The following is a 19,592-nucleotide window of genomic DNA, read 5'->3' as shown; positions in this document are numbered from 1 at the left end:
TGTTAATTTTTTGGCCAGGTGTCCTTCCGCGTTTCTACGTGTCAACTACTAGCGTTCACGTAACTCCGTCGCTCCGATACACCTCCGGTAACACCTCGGGACGGGTACCTAGGTTTGGGCACGTAGGAGTAGGTTTGTGTACCCTACAAAGGTCCCGTTCTCGGACACTTTCAACGGAATGTTTCACGTCCTTGAATCTCGAATACTTTCGATATTTGTGTCTTGCCACGATGACTCGTAGCCGCCGCGTGATACAGCCGCGCGAAATCCTAACGACCAGGCATATAATGGCCTGTATTCATATCTCGTGTTTGGCGCTTGGTTTGATCGCCGGCGTGAAATCGGCTTATGCGCGTGATCTTTACATAAAATAAATAACACGCGGATTCGGACGGTCACACAAGCATTTGGTGGTGCTCACTGTGGCGTGTCGATACGAATGAATACGTTCATTAAGCCTCTTCGCGCGCGCGATGAACCTTTTGCAAAGAGGTTTTTTCAAACATACGGGCTTAATATTTACTTATCTCCGTATTCGTTTCGATATTTTCGTCGCTGCGCGTGAATTGAATTCAGCGAGAAACATTCGATGGAAAACGAACGGCGAATTGATGACATTTTATTACATTTTTAATGTAGATAACTTTAATTCTCCGCTTTTGTACTCGACATTCGCGCGGGGAGAACAATACTGGGAAACCACTCGGTATCAATTTGCATTTCGTTCTGTGCTTATATATTCGTCATATCGTCGCGAAATTAGTAATGTGCGTGCACATTACTATTTATGTTTGAAATATTCTACCGAGATATATATATATATCTCTCTCTCTCTCTCTCTCTTTATTGTTATTACATTCATTGTTATTACATTCATTAAAATTGTCAAATTTGATTGAGTTAGTAGCAATTATGCCTCGTATTTGATGTGCTGAGCAATCAGCCTTTGTTGAAAATTTGCCGTTATGATTTTACAATAACCTCGTATATTTCTCCTCCATATATATTTTCAAGTAATGGCTCGAAGAATGCATTCAGTGTCGGGCGGTGCGAGAATATTTTTTCACGATTCATCATTTCTAATTGTCGCCTTGATTCGCTGTACATGTGACGCCAACTACGTGAAAGAGAATCTCTGCGGAAGAGATTACGAAAGCACAGAGTATAGAATCGAAGCAATAGTGTTGAATAGTGCTGAAATTCTACACAATCTGACGTATGATTAATGTAATATTATATTCAATTAGCATTCTCTCTTGCATAATAATTACGCAATAATTATATTTTTATCATGTATATATATATATATACATCTTGTATAATAATTGCTTTCTTGTCGGTCTAAAGCGGTGGATCGAAGAAACTGAAGAGAGTAAGGTCGAACGACTCTTACGCACAATGATCTTTGCGTTACACTGGGTTTGTTGACAACGTCAATGTTTGCAATGTTGGGTTTTTCGCGAAAAACATATATCGGGATATAATTCTCAGAGAGCACGAGAGCGAAATGTGTGTGTGTGTGTGTGTGTACGAAATTGCCGTCGCTTTCGTCGCGCTTTTCGTATTCGTAAAGCACGACTGATAAGATCGCGTAAATTGGTCCTTTGGATCTGTAGTTTTGCCAGAGATTTGCATAAGTACGTAGGTTGCGCATTCGGCATCGCGAGCGAGAAAAAGAGTAGCGCACAGATAAGAGATCGCGTGCGCTCCGTCGCGCGCATACGCGCATTATGCAACGGTGCTTCTTTTCTGGCGTAATTGCGCCTTTTAAATTCATAAATATTAATGAGGATCCCGCGGAGATACTCGTCTAGACGAGTATCCCGCTCCAAATTGTTGCCTCGAGCGGCGGATCTCCTCCTCCGTGCAAAAAGGAGAAGAGGAGGAGAAGTCGAGAAATAAGTATATCGCGGACAAAGGACAAAGGCTGATTCATTAATCCGGTGATTAGCATTACGAGTTACAGATAACGGACGCCCGATGGCGTCGTTCAGCTGTCGATGCACATTTCATGCAATGTTATCATGGATTCAAGCGCTCAGTCAGTGATTGTGCATACGCATCGGACAATAACGTAGAAACAAATCACTCGAGGCGAAAAGGCTCGTCTGTTTACTATTGACATTTTATTCATTATCTATAATATCTTACCGTTATAATTAATACCGTTATAATTAATTACCGTTAACTTGACGCAATTCATTTCCTATCCTCGCTGAGAAACGCGTGACGTCGCAATGTAATACGTACATTGCAAAATGACTCAGGAGCAAAAGCTGAGGCGTTGTTTATCGTTACTCTCTCATTGACACCGTTCTTTCGTTGAATTAGTCATTAGATCGCGAAACGACCGGCGATAACGCGATCGCGTATTATATTGATTAAGCACGTATTGTTTTGCGAACGAACGCGCGCATGCCAATCGCGATTCTCTTTCTCTCGAACGTTTCGTCCGTCATCGTTCCGCTCCGTATTTTCGTACACTATCTACCTATTACAATAGACATTGTTTATCGCAGAATGTTTATAGTTTCTCGAAATCAGAATGCTTCAATTTGCAACCGTACAATAGCCAAATACAATTCATCTGTCGATGCGATCTATTTCAGCGATGTCTGTTCAGCTCGTGGATCTTGCGCGGTCATTCTTTGTATACATGTAATTGTTTCTATTATCTTATTGATTGAATGCAAATAATAGGATTTTTCGCGAATCGGTTAAAATGGTTTTCCATGCAATTACAGTAAAAAACAGAAAGTCCATTATCTCATCGTGGTTATTCTTCGCTACGATATACTACTTTACCGACTATTTTCGTATCCTCTCTCTCTCTCTCTCTCTCTCTCTCTTCTCGTATCCTCGTCATTTATCGACAGTAGGAGTACTCGATGTTTCCCGCGCCTGAAGAACTGTGTCACCGACACGATCGCATATACAGGGTGTTCCTGGATAATACATTGAGATTGGGAAGAACGTCTCTCTTATTCAAGTGACTGTAAAAGTGCATAATCGTCGGAAACATTTACATTTTAGAAATTTATTATAATTTATTATTTATTATAAGTAAAAGTACAAGTAAATTTAGAATTGGACAGCTGAAGTGTAATTTTTAAGAGCGCGCTCTCAAATTACTTCAAATTCACGTGACAATATGACAAAACGGTAACGCGTACGGTATTGCGTTGTATTGCGGCGGTATTGATCAGTGGACAAATATATACCGATGGCAATGTTGTTTTGTGAGGCAAACATGCATAATTCAAGTCTCCGTGACCTCGATATTCCGTTGTTCGTTGTTAAATTTTTCCTCGTCGTCAAACTAACATGCCGCAGGTCCGATATCGAAACCCAGCTGCATTCCCGACGTTTCTTGCGCAAGCAGTTGTTCACCTTGCAACTCGCGAATGCGTTGTATTTCATCCGTTTCCATCCGATAAGTTATGTTCGCGCGGCCAACGTTTCGAAAAAAAAAAAGGAACGAAATAAATGCAACCGGAGTGGATTTGAGAGCGCGTTGAGTCGTTGCGAAGAGATTCGTCATGGGAAAAACGAAAGTCGGAGGGCTAAAAGGTTGAGCAGCGGGGGATCGAAAGAACGCTCTCTCGATCGATCTCTCGTCTCTGATCGGAGCCGGAGCAAAAAAGAAATTCTTCTGGTGTTGGGAGATCAAAGAGATCTCGTCGGCCGGGAAATATCTCAAATCTCTCGTCTCTCGGTTCTTCTCAGTTATCTCGATACGCTATTCTATTTAATCTTATACATGTATATCGAGATCGGTTCATTTGTCACTTTGATAAGGAGTTGCGTGGGGATGATTCATGCGAAATTCCATCTCGTACAAGTCCACGAGAATGACCATCCCAGTGATGTTGTTGTCCCGGTGAGAACAGAGAGAGATTAATTGTTGTTACATACTGTAAAAATTAATGTATTACAAAAGGATTGGTTTTCCTTACATTTCGGCGGGAGTACGATTCTCCGTGAGAGAATAATCACGATCGTAGAGAATACGGGTTCATAAATCAGAAATAAATCTCACTGTTCTCACTGGGATCGTGATAATACGAGTTCTGCCTTCGCGATAATTCCTACGCACTTCGCACGCAAGGTGCTTTAATTAAAATTCCATTTACTTGCTCGGCTTAATGGGGATTTTTCATGCATGGCCCAGGTGTTGCTAGATCGCGACGCTGGCGCGTCGATCTCTCTCATGTACACTCGTGTACATTCCACAACAGCGAGCAAACAATACGTACCGAAAGAATACTCGATTATACCGCGTTTAAACCGCACGTGCCAAAGTCACGTGACATTATTATAGAAATTAATTTCCCGGTAGAGACGAAAACTTGCTGCTACGTGTGATACGATCGTCAAGATAACATTGTCCCGATGAATATATAATTATAACTGACACGTTACACTCACACTGTTTGTATATTGGGAAAATGAAAGTTGCAACCGATATTTCGCTAGGCTGGGTTGAAACGCGGTTAGGAAATTACATCAAGTGGGTAGTTGGGTATCGAGTAGTTTTGTTGCTCGAATCAAATATAAAGGAACAAATGATCGAAAGAGAAACATGTCTCTCCGTTGACGATCAAAGTTCTAGTATCTATTAGACGATATGAGTGTTTGACGAGTCGTACGATCATATGATGTTTGCGTGTGCTCGCGTTACATTAGAAAAATAGAAATATTAAGTTTCTTCTCGCACGTGAGCAACGACTTGGAGCGCCGTCATAAATGTCAAGTGGGAATCTATAAATATAACGCGTATGAGTGTATTATGTATTTTATCCACTCGAACGATACGATCGGGTGTGGACGATAGCAATCGATATTTCGTCTAGTTTGCGACCTGAGACTTTGCCGGTTCCAGCCAGCGTTGATTCGCGACTATCGCGGCGATTGAGAGTCACTGCGGTTCCCCGCCGATACGCTGATGTGTCATACGTAAATACATACGTACCTGTAACTCGTTATCAGCGTTAACACGCAACTTGCTCACAATCGAGTCTTCGGTCCCGCGAGAGAAAGAGAGAGAGGGGGAGAGAGAGAGAGAGAGAGAGAGGACTCACAGAGGTTCCGTCTCTCGCGCGTTTCTGGTTAGTTCTCTCTCGTCCATTCTCCCTCTCTCTCTCTCTCTCTCTCTCTTCGCTCATTATTCCCTACTCCTGTCTTGCTCTTTCTCACATTCTTAGTCCCCCACCGTGTACCCTCTTTCTCGTACTACTCTACGTACATTGTACGAACAACTCGTCAGTCAGTACAGAGACATCGTTGCTGGCGCCTCGTCCGTCTCACTCCGTCTTCTTTTTCTCTTTTCTCTTCTTTCTCCTGTCTCTGTCACTCTCACTTTCTCTCTCTCGCGCGCTCTCTCTCTCTCTCTCTCTCTCTCTCTCTCTCTCTCTCTCTCTTGCTCTCGCTTTTTTGTCTTTGTTTCTCTCTTTATCTTCGTCAACTTTTTCCCAACTACATTCGCGGTTTTTCTTTCTTCATTAACCGTGTCGCGTTATCACTTTCACCAGGCAGACTAGCAGAGCTGCGGACTTTCGTTTAAACGTTCTTATCCGCGCTCGCGCGTCTCCCGGCGGCATCGTTCAGAATCCTTCAGAATCCTCGCTGCGCGAGGAAGAAAAATGCTGCGAGAGATCGCGTCTCGTTCGTTACGGTGTGACAGTGACGACAGTGACGGTGACGGTGACGGTGTGCTCGCGCTCAAGGTGTGACAACGATAAGAGGCCCTCCTCGCATTTGTGATAAGCTGCTCTCGAACATCTCGCCGGTAGGATATACCGGCGTGCCGGAGAAGCGACGCTCCCCTCTGCCGGCTTTCCTGAGAGTCGCGTGCACTCGGTAATGGGCTTGTGGAGATGCATGTGTGCAGCCGGGCCCTTTGGCGAAAATTGCATTCGCGAAAGTCGCGTCTCGCCGTTCCCTCCTGCCGCGCCAACTTTGCGCGCGGAATTCGCTTCATCTTTTATTCGCGTTGTTTGTTTCGTCGCTCGGCGCGGCGCGGCGAACTGATTTCGGAATAAATCCCGAAAAGTGCAGCGCGGCTCGCAAACATTGTTACTTTCGGCGAAATCGCGTAAACGTAGCAACGGCGGGCGGCGCTTCTCGCAGCACGCACGACCGACCAACTGTCGCGTACGACAAATGTCAAATCGCAGGCAGACAAAGGGCGTGTTAGCTCGCGCTTTGCAGCCTGCGATGATCGCGTCGGTTCTTATCTCGCCGCCGCTCTCCGTTATCGTCGATACGATATCGTCGATTTCGCAGCTGCTTTTCGAGGACAGCGGGAATCTCGTCAATTTGTGGCACGCGAGCATGATTCTCTAATTACGACATTACGGCAAAAATTGCGCGCGCGCGCGCGCGTCTGTCGGCCGTTCATCGATGACGAAATCGCACCGATGTAACGACGATGTATCGCCAATGACGATTGAATTTAGCCTCGGCGCAAGTAATCGACGCAATCACGGGCGATGCCGCGCTACACGATCACGTGGGCATCGTTCATTATCACGTTAGCAAGAATTGAGCGATGCTTGTTAACGCGTCAAACGTTCGCGCCGACGAATCTGCTGCAGGCATCGACTTTCAAATTCAGGGCACACACACACACACACACACACACACCACACGCACGCGCGCATACACACAGATCAATCCGACCGTCTGTCTGTTTTTCTCTTGCTCTTTGTGCAAACTCGAAGCTTCGCGGAAATTAATTTGCTGCCTCTCGTTCCCGCGGGATCAGTGTTGCGGAGCGAGTTACATCCTTCCCGCGAAGATCGATTTTATTTCATTGATCTTCGTAATCGCTAAATGCTCTTGATCCAGAAATATGCTCCGGTGAGCCGGCGGTATATATTATACGATATATTTTCTCGATATCTCTCGCGGCCGCAAGATGCTCCGCGCATTCGTAGGATATCATTCATATTCATAGAATATCACACCGCACATAGGCCAAACTTATCGCTGCGGAAACTTCGAGGCTGTCTCTCTGCTCAAAGGCACCGACGCGCCCTCGATGGTTATCTACATGGCAGTCGCTCTTTGCGTTGCGTTGGTACAGCGAGAGCGCATTGCACTCGCGCGTACTCGCCGTGCGCGCGGCTCGTTACACGTTATCTTTGTGCAAATCGAGACACGCGATACGCGATCGTCGGGGAGGGGGAAGGAGAGGAGAGAGAGAGAGAGAGAGAGAGAGAGGATTAATAAAATGTAAAATTACAGCGAAGTGCTCTAGCAGTGCCGGGGAAATGATTAAACGCCGCGTATAGAGAGCACCGCAATCGCCATTTCATGCGGAAGGAAGCAAACCGGTTTGCTCATGCGTCTTCTTAACGGCGCGCCTTTTTTTCCACAGAGATTGTATGCGCGCCGCTGTCGATACCGATATCTCGCTCGCTTCCGGTGGGTATCGGGCGAACAATTAATAGATGATTAGACTGGACGCACGAACGACGATATAGGCGCGCGCCTCGTTTCGTTTAGATAAAATCGCCGACACATCCGCGCGATGTAATCGCGCGTTCTCGTTGCTCGCCATCGGATAGAACCGCGCTATGCACGTTTGTTCCTGTAAATACGAGTACAAGCTGCGATTCCCGTAAATACAAGCGCGGACAATGCGCGCCACGTGAATAGGAACCGGCAGGAAAATCTTGGCAGAGAGGAACAATGCCCGGTATTAGCAATTGTTCTCCCAGCGAAATCAGCCTTTTCTGCCATTTATTTCATTTTTACATTTATTTCATCCCCTTTCCCCACACATTTTTTCATTCTCGTTTGGCCCGATAGTTTTGATTCGAGACGTCTGTGCAGAGGTTTCTGTATTTCTTCGATCGATTCGCGTTCTTCTCTCCTTTCTCTTTTCTTTCTCTCCCTCTCTGTCTTTCTCTCTCTCTCTCTCTCTCTTTTTCTTACTCTGGAGATAATTTACGAAATGATACCGCAACGTTTCCTCTTCAGGTGCATTTTTCGCGAATTCTCGTTTTGTATGAATGAAAGGGGGGGGAGAAATTGCCGAATTGATCTCCAAGTCTCTCGTCGGAGAATCGGTGCTTCCGTGTTCCGCAGATTACCTTGCAAGTGCCGGAAGTAACTCGCTCGCGGATGCGCTCGATGCACCGTCTGCAAGTTGCGAACCGACGGTCGGCAAACTCTGAAGGAACACCCCCGAGTCGCCCCCTCACGATGCTATCTAATGACGATAATGAGATAACGAGAGCCGCGATAATCAAGCGTGAGTGGCATCGTGCCGTGACGGACGCAGCGCGTCTGTCAATTACCAGCTTTGTTCTTCGGTTCCGTCGTATTTCTGTCGGCCATCGAGGTCGGCTGTCAGATCGCTGTCGCTAAATCGCCGTTCAAATTCTCTGCCGATGATCGTGAGACGGGAGGAAGGATGATGGCGTTTCCGCATTATTATTCTCTCACGTACGCTGCGTTTGCGCAGCGTCGTGTTGTCTGCTAATCCACCGCCTGGTGGTTTCTTCTTCTTTTTGCGTTCATCACGTAGTCATTATACCAAAGACGTACGACCGTGGATATAAATTAATCTCCGGACAGGCAACGAGCGCGATTGCATGCGGATACATTAAAGAGTTTCCTCGATTCTCTCTCTCTCTCTCTCTCTCTTTCCCAAAAGTATCGCTGTCTCGGCTTTGACAGCTAGCGCAGTCGCATTTTGTAAAGAGAGAAAAGTGCAATTGTCGAGCGTAGTTTATCATTTCGTTGTGCAATTTGATTCTATTTAATTACGCTTTTGTTCTACGTTTGATCGCTTTTATCTCGCTATTTCATCGTGTGAGATGCGCACACACAGACACAGCGGTGCCGGGCGGAGAGGCGGGGGGACCTTCCGTCGCAAGACGCCGCCGCGGTCGTACGTTCTTGTAATTGCATATCGCGTGCGTATCGCAGCACGCGAATTGTTTACGTAATCAGCAGCGATAGGGGATATTTCGCGAAATGACTATACCGTAAGTCAACACCGGTGTACCGGTTTCACTTGCGCGAATATTGCGTTTCTTCGACTCTTGCGTCCCCTTCGCTCTTCGCGCCGCGTCGCCGGTCGCGCTCGTCGCTCGTCGCTCGTAACTCGCGGCCGCACGAATAATAATGCGGGTCTTGGCCAGTCGTTTGTAAACATTTTCCCGGAAACGTCGGTGCAGCGTGCCGGCGCGCGGTTAACAATGTTAAATCTTCAACGCAGCCTCGGCCGTGGATAGCGCGCGCGTTGTCGCATCGGAATCTCGAACGCGCCTGAAAGTGCACCGTGTGATAACTCTCGTTGACTCTCGGTCCTTACCGCGAAGCGGACCTATTACCTCACACTCGTTACGTCATTCCTCCTCGTCCTCTCTGCTGAAGGCGCCGCGAGCGCGAAAAGTGCGTGGAAACGCGGCGAGGAGTAGCGAAACTATCAGGGCGGAGGCGGTCCATCGCACCTGAATTTTTTCCGCCCTCCATTATGCAATTGCTCACTCGGGCGAGACTCGCCATTAAAACTGGTCAACCGGTGGAGCGTTTCTCGTGCAACTCAAGTAAGTCACTGGGGCTAGTGACGGTGCTTCTTTCGTCGCGCGGACAAGTCGCCGCAGGAGAGCGTTGCACTCTCTCTCTCTCTCTCTCTCTCTCTCGTTGCACGCGCCGCAATCGACCATGCGATACGATCATTGATGAAGACAAAGGCGTGGCGATCGGATTTTATCGAGCACCATTTATCTTCGTCTAATTATCACCGGGCGCTCGATTGACACACGGTTACGCACACGCGCGATGCACTCTCCTCGAGCGCGAGGCTTCCTCCCGGGGCGGAGAGGCAAACGCGGTTTGAAAACGAAGCAACCGATACTGTTGATAATACAAACGGTCTGTGTGCGGAACAAAAAGGCAAACTCGCTTCGTTAGGTATTTCGCGACTCGTTCGTCCTCCTACGATGATACGACGGTACCTCGGTGTGCCGTCTTTCCTCTCCTCCGCCAACGACGCGTATCCGTAACACTCGCGTCGAGTCACTGCGAGAGGAAATACAGGCGGAAGAGGGCATAACGGCACCGCGCGAGAAAAAGCGACACGATGCCGTGGCCGCGCGCGCCACGTCTCGTTTTAGCTGCTTTGTAAGTTCCCGAACGAATTCGTTACGGTCGTTGCACTTTGCGACTTTACGCCGTCGCGCTCGCGCTCGGCTCCTTCTGCCGGCCGAGACGTTGACCGCGCGCGCGCAAGAGAGAGAGAGAGAGGGTGAGGAAGAGGGAGAGAGAGAGAGAGAGAGAGAGAGAGAGAGAGAGAGAGAGAGAGAGCGGAGGCTACGAAGCGAGGAAGAGATTTTCTGCTTCGATGTTTAGAATGTTGTACACGTGTTTAGACTACTCCCGGTCGGCAGGGCGTCTGTTGGCGCGCGCGCGCGCGCGCTCGCACGTGCTCGCGAGCGTACACACGCGATTGCTGCGCACATGGCCGTTGGTCTCTCGACGTACGTACGTACCGTACGTGCACCACGTACTTGACCGGGTTAAGCACCGGCGGCGCGGCGCGGCGCGGCGCGCCGGGGCTGCCCTAGCCCGATGGACTAATGGGAAAATTTCAGGCGACTACTCAGCCACTTATATCCAGTTATCTCGAGTTCATCACGTGTCACCTCTCGCGACGTGTGCGTCTCCACGAGCTCGGCCGCTCCCGGAGGCCACCGAATAATCGCAGACGATAACGCGACGTCATGCAGCGCGTGTGTTCTTCTTTTTTTCTTCCCTTTTTCCCTTTTTCCCTTCAACTGGAGCTGGATCTCTCGCGGTCGGTCGAACCGCGACCGACGCTATTTAGCCAAGCTAAATTGTCCTTCGGCTTGTCTTTGCGCCCGACGATTTTTACGCTCTCTCCTCTTCATCGCTTTGTGGCATTCGCTTGTGAAACACCCAGCTTGAAACACCCAGCTCTGTTCTCCCGCATGCTCGTCGGAAGATTATTCGTCGAGCGACCTCGAGCGACATCACACATGGGGTAATTGTTCCAGGCGCCTTTAAAGGGTGGTGGTGAGCGGTGCGCGACAAGCCAGCATGGAATCAAGGGAGGGAGTGCTCGGTAGCGACGTCCCCGGAACGGATACGCGGTGCAATCAGAAGCCGCTTGGGAGCAGCGACGGCGAGGGATCGGATGCGGGAAGAAACGTGCGGGTAGTCTCGGTCGACAAAGTTACCGTGGAGAAGATCGTTCTGGAGTCGTCGGGCGGCTCGCGCCAAGTATTGCTGACGAAGAACGAGACCTCGAGGAAACTGTCCCTGAGTTCGGAGACAAAACCGAGCGTGGTGAAGCGGACGAGAGCGAACGGGGGTCAGAGGACGTCGTCGTCGTCGGCGAACGGTAGATTTCGTGTCTCGGTACCGGAAGACACGTTCACGTCGAAGGCAGATACAGGCGGTCTCAGGAGCAACGATTGCCCCGGCGGGCAATCGAAGCTGCCGGTTGCCAGGTGTCGGAGGAGCGACGATGCTCCCGGCTCTCCCAACGAGGAGAGCAGGATCAAGCCGATTCGGCTGACGAAAAGCCCGTCTATCGGCAGCATCGGCATAATAGAAGCTTTGAACTGGAGCGACGCGGCCGCCAACGTCGCCAGGAAGCGCAAAGTGCCGCCGAGGGTCCCGGAGAAACCCGCGGACAAGAGAGAGCGTAATTCATCTTTGATAGCGGAATCGGTCTCTCGTACGAAGGTAGAACCGCGGCAAGATTTATCGGCGAATCGGGAAGAACTCGCCGACGAGATAGCGGCTCAAGTTAAACAGGGGCGGGCGATCGAGCGAGATATTTCCCAAGCAGAAAATCGCGGAAACGACGCGGAGAGGAGCGACGACGATGTAAGCCCCGTGGTGGAAGTTGGGAAAGCGAAGGAGGCTGCTGGTCCGCAAAGTGCAAACGAACGTTGCAACGGAACGGACGAAATCAGAGCGGCGCCGCGGCGAGGAGACGCGGAAGAAAGCGACTTTGTCGAAAGTCGCGAGGAATGCGCGAGGCTTGACAAAGACGCGCAGGTCCGTTTGGAAAGGAGTCAGACGACTATCGAGGACCTCCAAAAGAATCTGAGCACCAGGATTCACGCCAGCACCGCGCAGAGCTACAAAGAGAAGCTGTTGGACCTTCAGGCCAATTACGCTCTGAGGCTGCCGATTGCCGTAGACGCCGCGAACTCGGCGAGCGGGAGGTTAAGCTGCGGATTCGATAAGGATTTCCTCGAGAAGCACAATCTGGACAAACGATTGAAGATCGAGGAAAGGCGGCTGCTGGAAACTGATCTGGATTACACCTCGGACAACGACAACGGGAACAGTGAAATCGAAGATCAACAGACCGCCGAGGCGAGCGCTAAGCGGATATACAGCGAGAAAGTGACGGAAGTGGAGAGAAGGTGGTCCGGGGAATTCCTGGAGAATCAGCTGCTGCAACGCAACTCGTCGGAATCCTCGAGATCCTCTTACGTCGAGGAATTTGGCAGCGTGTCCTCGCGCGAGAGCATCGTCGAGGATCGTCGCGACGTTCGGCTGCTTCTCGACCGGAAGCGCTCGGTGAAGTTCGCTTCGGAGAGACAAACGTCGACCGACGAGTCGAAGAGGCGTACTTCGGACGAGATTGCGGAAGACACTACCGTGAGCACCGTCGACTCCGACTCGTGCCTGGAGGATAGAATCAAGGCCGTCGACGAGGACATCGCCCGGACGACGAATGGAATAGACACGGACGACAACGACGACGACGACGACGACGACGACGACGACGACGAGTGCATTCGATGGCACGAGGAAGCGGAGAAAACCGACTCGACGCTCCTCGCAACATCCGCGATAATTCACGAGAAGGAAACTCTGACGCGAGGAAGCGACAGCGCTGGTAGTTACGGTGATCGAAATTTGAATGAAGCGAGGAGTGACTGCAGGGGGGATCTCGAAGAGGCGGAGCACGACGAGGGACGAATATCGCAGGTTACCGACGACGACGACGACGACGACAAGAAGTCTTCGCCTGAAAGAAACGACGAGAAGAGCGCCGGCGGCTCCTTCACGGTGATTAACTCGAAGGAATCTACCGATCCGGCTTCCGTGGAGCCTCGGAGCCATCGCGGCAAGGACGGTTACGCTAATCTCATAAAAGAATTCACCATGGAGGCGAGCTCGTCGAGCAAGGTGAAGAAAGAGGAGAAGCAGAAGAAGAAACTCGGATTTCGGCGGCTGTTGCCAGCCATTTTCTCGCCGAAGGATTCTCGGAAGGACTACAAGAAGAAGGAGCAGAAGGAACGAAAGAGATACGACGAGCGGCATTTCGCTCGTTACCAGCAGAATGGAAATTACACGAGGTCACCGGACACGATGAACCTGAACGAGGACATCAAGAGAAACGTCAAGCTGGACAACAGCCTGAACGGCTCGATCATCGAGGAGAGGCTGGACGAGATCAAGCGCGAGCTGTTCCCCGAGCAAGGTCCGATCACCAGCACGCCCGATCACTTCCTGCAGACCGACGACTCGCGGCTTCTTCGCGACAGAGCCAGGGCGCAGAGATCCTACACCACCGACTCGAGCCTCAGCTCGATCGCGCCGGACGACAGATGGCTGGACCGGAGCGGCGGACATCTCGGCATCTCGCCCGACGTCAGGAAGTACGAGCAAAGGCAGAGACGCGAGGAGCAAGAGAGCCGACGATACGGCCAGCTGGAGCGCAAGCACAGCCTGCAGGAGTCGTCGAATCACAGCAGTCGCAATTACTACCTGCAGAGGAATCACGGCGCTTCCGGCCGGATCTCGGCGCCGCCCAGCGAACGATACTTGGTGCGACCTCGGGCCATTCACCCGGTCGACAGACCGCTGCCTGAGATCCCGCAGTCCCGTGTCGAGTTGTCCAACTACGAGAACTATCAGGACGGCGTTGAGCAGCCGCTCTGCGACGCTCTCGCTTCTTACCGAAAGGACGCGGGCGCGTCGTCGTACGTGTCGGGCGCCGATAACTACCAGAACCAAGCTGGGCTCTATCAGAACGACAGGAACGACAGGAACGACAGGAGCGACGTCGAAGCCGCCGGTCTGATGCACCTGCCGCAGTCGGTCCCCGCGCAAATGAAGATCACTCGCCAGCCTATCGTCAATCAGACCCAGAGAGCGCCTCTGGTCGGGCGAAGCCCCAAGTACCCGTCACCCGGCTCCAGCCAGAAGTCTGGCGATTACGCGGACTCGAGCTGCACTCCAAACTCGAGCCAGAAGAGCGAGTTCTCGCCGTCCAGCTCCAAGAGCGGCGAGTATTACTTGCACTCGTCGCCGCGCAGCAGCGCCCGAACCTCGCCTTCCGAGCGAGCGCCTTTCGACGATGCGCCGCGAGAGAGGATCTACGAGAACGAGGAGGCTCAGCCCGTGGCGGCGGCTGCTCCTCAGCCGACCAACCGCTACGTTGACGAACACGTGTACGACGAAACTCCGTCGTCGCCGCCGTGCCGCGAGGAGCGCCCCACGGACGCGAGAGTAGCGGTCTGCGCGAGGAGCAGCAGCTCGCTGCCGGAGAGGAGAGACGAGCGCAAGTGTTCGCCGAGTCAACGATCGCCCTGCGAGAGCTCTTGCCAGCAGAGCGGCTCTCTGGAGGGTAAGGAAAGTGAAGCACGAGCGAAGTCGAAGCGAGAGAGGGAAAAACTGCGCTCGAAAAGTCCCGACGATATTGACGTAAACTCGAGGAGCGAGTCATCGTCATCAGTAGTAGCCGGCCAAGTAGCCGAGAGAACACGCGTCCAGAACGTATCACCCTCGTCGAGACCTGGGGGGGTGGCAATGGCGGCGACGGCGGCGGCGGCGGCGACGTCTCCGTCGGCGGTACCGAGGGCGTTAACCAGGAAATCGCAACCCAACGATCAAATCCTGATAGCCTCGCCAAAGAGGGAGGTCATTTATCAGTCGAGGGTGCCTCGACCGCCGAACGGGACCAGGCTCCGCGACGTGGAGTCGCCGGTGCCCATAGCGGACTCGCGCGAGTGTATCTCCGACGTCGTTCCAGTCGCAGCAGCGCGCGACCACTACGGTAGCCAGGACGGTTCCTCGTCCGTCTCGGTGACGGTGACGGTGACGGGGGGCAAATCCGCGGCGCAGAGGGCTGTATCGTCCTCCGTATTTGCGAAAGGTATCTCGCGGCCCGAGCCGATCTACGGACACCGTAAGCAGCAGCAGCAGCAGCAGCAGAGTCCTCTACGCGGGCTCGTCGTCAACGCGGCGATGGTGAGCTCCGCGGAGACGAAGGAAGGCGCACGCGAGAACAACGATCAGTCGCCACGCGACTCGTCGTACCGACCGGCCGAGTCGTGTCGCGACCTTGATGACGACAGACTGGCAGACTGGGTCGAAGGTGAGACTTTGGCAGCGCGGAACGCGCAGCCACGTAATCCGGATGCCAAGCCGACGGCGACGAACAACGAGCCTGCCAAGAGAGCGACGCTTCCGCGATCGCCGCCGCGCGAGCTTTATCAGCAACGGCAACACGGCAACGTTCCTCAGCAACGAGCCTCGTCCGCGACATCGGCCTCGTCGTCGTCGGACGGCCAACGGTCGTCGCCGATGACGAGTCAGGACAAGGTGTACGTCGGCGCGAGTCCGCCGATTTACGAGCAACGCCAAAGGCAGCAACCGCGACACGGTCAGGAGCAGCCGATGTACGTTCAACGCAGCCCCCCCGATGTGCACTCGACGACGTACACCCAACAGAGCAGCAGCTACCTGTCACCTTCGAGACGCGAGACCAGGCAGCACTTGGAGGCGTTTTACTGGCAGCAAAAGGCGCTGGAAGCGCAACGGAAGTCGGCAGGCATCTCGCAGGCGAGCCCCGGCGCGAGGCAGGTCGCGCCGAAGATCAATCTGCCGGAAGTGAGGGAGGCGCTCTGGCAGCAGCTGAAGAAGCTGGACGAGGAGCAGCAGCGGCGCATCTACGAGCAGAATCTGCCGGACGACGGCTCGTACGAGACTGCGTACTGCAGATCGCGCGCGAGAAGTCCCACCTTACCTCCTCCCGGCGCCAGTCCGACGTTCCATTCGAATGCCGTCGTAATGCCGGCGCCCAGCCGGCCGGTCGTTCACGGAGACGCGAGCCCTGCTTGGGGCAACATGCGGCAGCAGCAGCGGCCGAAGCTGAGCTCGGCCGGGAAGCTGCCGCTGATGCAGGCCCCGAAGGGCCAGAATCAACCGGTACTGATAGTCCGGCCGCAGCAGGCGCTGCGAGATCGCCAGGAGATGTCGATCAAGTCGATCGTGCAGTGTCGCGATCCCGCGACGATGGGACGCGGCGAGATCGCGCAGAGATCGAAGAGCGCATCGCCGCATTTCCACAGAGGCGAGATCGAGCGGTCCAGTCTGAACCTGGCGACGCGCGCCAAGCCGGCGCACACAGATGGTGCCGCGATAATAATCCTGAGGAGGCCGGAAGGAGCTCAGCTCAGGGAGGAGGACAGCAACGACGGCGAGGGCAGGTCTCGGCCGCATCCGATATTCAAGAGAGGCAGTCTTATAGGAGGCGAGTCGGCGGAGTACGGCAGCGCGGGACCCAAGAGGGTCAGTTTCTCCAATCAACCGAACATCGGGCCGGATCTGGCTGCGGCGGGCAGCTGGCCAACGAAGCATGGCACGGCACCGGAGCCGCCCACCAGGCGACACAGGAGCGAGGACAGCAGCACCACCATCTCGGACACCGACTCGGTGTTTCTGCATCAAGATCTGCGACGCGACGCGAATCAGGACGATCAGCCTCTGTACGCCGCGAGCGGCGCGGCTGCAGCCGCGAGGTGTCGCGCGGCCGACGTCGAAGGCCCGGCCGAGCAGGACTACGACGCCAACAGGCCTCTGCCCCCGTTGCCGAAGGACCCGTTCGTCGCCTCCCGCCGTGGGAACAGCGGGACCAGGAATTACGCGTGCAACGACGTCCGGTGGAGCAACGAGGAGCAACGAGGACGACGGCGGCAGGGTGAGTGAGAGAGAACTTTTATTCACACTTTTATTCGCGAAAGATATTCAAACGGATGTCGTATAATAATATCCATTCCCGAGAAGCGCGAGAGAAAAGAGTTCGACTCGCGCTTTTGACAAATCGCGCTTTTTATACAAATATGAATGGATTGTCCCTCGCGAGGACAATCGGGAAAAGCTCGTAACGAGAGAGTCCCCGCCGAGTAAACAGTGGCTTTGACTCGAAGAACTCTTTCCAAGTAATAATCTCTCACTCTCCAGCCCCCCCCTCCCCCGCCCTCTCTCTCTCTCTCTCTCTCTCTCTCATTATAAGTCGCGTGAGAGAAGGTGCCAAGTGTCGGTCGATCGTAACGATTCATATCGTCCCTAAGACTAACCAGGGAGGAACTGTCATTTATTGTACATTAATCATTTCGCACGCATCGTTTTATCATCTAAATCGGTGAGAAATCGCGCGAGGGTAGTACGGCGACTTTTTCGGCGAATAATCCCGGTCGGAGGTGTCCTTTGCAGCCCGTAGCTCTGGTCTAGAGACGAGATGCGCAAACCGCGCGTGGCATGGCGGCGTATGACCGTGCATTCGAATGAGCCTCTTAACGCGCGGAGGAGGAGGAGGAGGAGGTTTGCGTCTCGCGTCGGAGCACGTTCGCCTCTCTCGGGCGAGAAAGAGGGAGGGAGGGAGGGAGGGAAAGAGAGAAAGAGAGAAACGGACGAATGTGTGTCGTTGTCGTAACTTCAGCCCCTTTGAGCCTGCATACGTGGAGAGACGCGCTAAGACGACGGGGGGGAGGAGGGGATCTCTTCTTACGTGGATTTCCGCTCTCCGCAGGCCGCGCACGCTGCAGCAACACGCTGCAGGATCACACCTTCGCGTATAAACATCCGCAAAGCGCAAACGCGCGGACTTTGATCTCGCGATTACGCGCTCGTGCCGCAGCACTTCGCCCGCCTGTTTATTCGCCTATTTAGCCGACCTCTCGTTTGAGATGCTGTGCACAAGCAACGCGCGAGGTAAACCAAAGATAACATCATCGGCTGACTGAATTTTCAGATCAGCCGCGTTACGCTTACCCTCTAGTAACCGTAACGGACTCCTCTCGTGATCGCGACTTCTCGATCCCTCCCCCCCCCCTCCCCCATCGTCGGCTGTGTTATTTTTGCCTTCGGCTCTCGTTCGATCGAGCCAGCACGCAGGCTCGACCAAGCAGGCGATTCGATATAATTCTATGGTGTGCTTTGTGTGCGGGAAACTTCATTTGATCGGAGATTTGTTGAATTAATGCTCTCTCTCTCTCTCTCTCTCTCTACTGGGAGACAATTAATTTAGCCTTGGGTAGAAGAATGAGACGTAAGGTGCGAAAAGATAAATATGAAAAAAGAAAGAGAAGACGCCAAGTCAGAGTACACAAATGCGGTGGTGTTTGAAGAAAAAGTCGGGCGTATTTATATTCAAATACAACAAAGGGGTGATAAATGTTTGCCCGCTGCTGAAAGATGAGAGCGCGCGCGCGCGGAATAAAAAACTCGCGTTTTTTTTTTTTCCTCTTACTTTTCTCCTTTCGCTCGTTGTTGTCCGGCGTGTCCGGCGTATCTCTAGACGCTCCTCGTGCGAGAGCGATATTATCCTGTGCGCGCGCTATTAGCCTAGTAGAATAATACGTCTCTTGGGTGGCGGCAGATCTTTCCGTAAGGCGAACAGTACAGTTGCAATTAGTCGCTCTTTTAGACTAGAGTAAATAGGGTCGTTGACATTGCATCTCCCGGCAAGATGCTCGGCCGATGCGTAAGATGTCGCTTCAGCGACCAATGCACTCTTACACCCACGCTCTTCCGGTCGTCGCAGACGCATCGAATCGCCTACACGGAAGAAAGCTTCGCGCAAGCGTGCGTTCTCGATAATAATGTCGCATCGCGCGAGGCACGATCTAATGTTACGATCAGCATTAGCTTACGATAAGTTGCGGGTTTTCACGTCGATCACGTGCGATTACGTCGGTAACGCAATTAATTATAATTTGACGTGTTTCGACGAAAGGTTCCGAAAAACGTTTTTGAGAAACGGATACATTGTTGTCCCGCGAAAATATTTTTAGGGGGAGAGAGAGGGAGAGAGAGAGAGAGAGAGAGAGAGAGAGAGAGAGAGAGAGAGAGAAAGAGGGAGACGTACTTGAAAATAAGAAAACATATAATGCTGCGGAATACGAGATTTGGCCGTCTGTTTGTTTCGACTTCAACCTCAAGCACCATCGTAGTCGCTCATGTAAAATCCATGATTCTGCTCTACTGCGCTGCATCAAAATTTTACAATTTCGAGAGTGTACTTACGGAAAGTGCGCTCGCGCGCGCGTGCACGACTCTAGACACATCTTGCAGAAAATTTTGCTGTCCGACAAAGATATCCCCTTTGATTCTCGGCGAAATTTACGGGACAAGCTAAATCACATCGCTTTTAGGATCTCCCTCGAAGCTCTATTTGGAAGAACGTGTAAAATTAGTACAGCGATACTACATACTTTCGCCCGAATTGCATACCGTTGCAATTCGGGCAAAAGTGTTCTGTGTTTGAATGGTCGGCATAAATTTGTGCGTGATTCGTGCGA

At 52.2% G+C, this 19,592-nt stretch overlaps 1 protein-coding gene across 32 annotated transcripts in view; it reads left to right on the top strand.

The window, feature by feature from the left end:
- Positions 1–19,592, top strand: part of LOC105187420 (uncharacterized) — a 215,875-nt gene that overhangs the window by 4,382 nt on the left and 191,901 nt on the right. For 14 of the 32 annotated variants that reach the window (XM_025299111.1, XM_025299109.1, XM_025299131.1 and 11 more), the window contains exons 1-2: positions 5,467–5,859; positions 11,034–16,990. In XM_025299111.1, the coding sequence (XP_025154896.1) occupies positions 11,077–16,990 (5,914 nt within the window). In that variant the 5' untranslated portion in view covers positions 5,467–5,859; positions 11,034–11,076. Of the gene's footprint in view, positions 1–5,457; positions 5,860–11,033; positions 16,991–19,592 lie in introns of those variants that run through there. The other 18 variants (XM_025299124.1, XM_025299127.1, XM_025299120.1 and 15 more) reach the window with 7 other exon arrangements.

This window comes from Harpegnathos saltator, unplaced genomic scaffold (assembly GCF_003227715.2).
Source record: "Harpegnathos saltator strain DR-91 unplaced genomic scaffold, Hsal_v8.6 scaffold252, whole genome shotgun sequence".
Lineage (NCBI taxonomy): Eukaryota > Metazoa > Arthropoda > Insecta > Hymenoptera > Formicidae > Harpegnathos > Harpegnathos saltator.
Note: the sequence above shows the minus strand (reverse complement) of the source record. Positions and strands in the feature narration are given on the sequence as shown.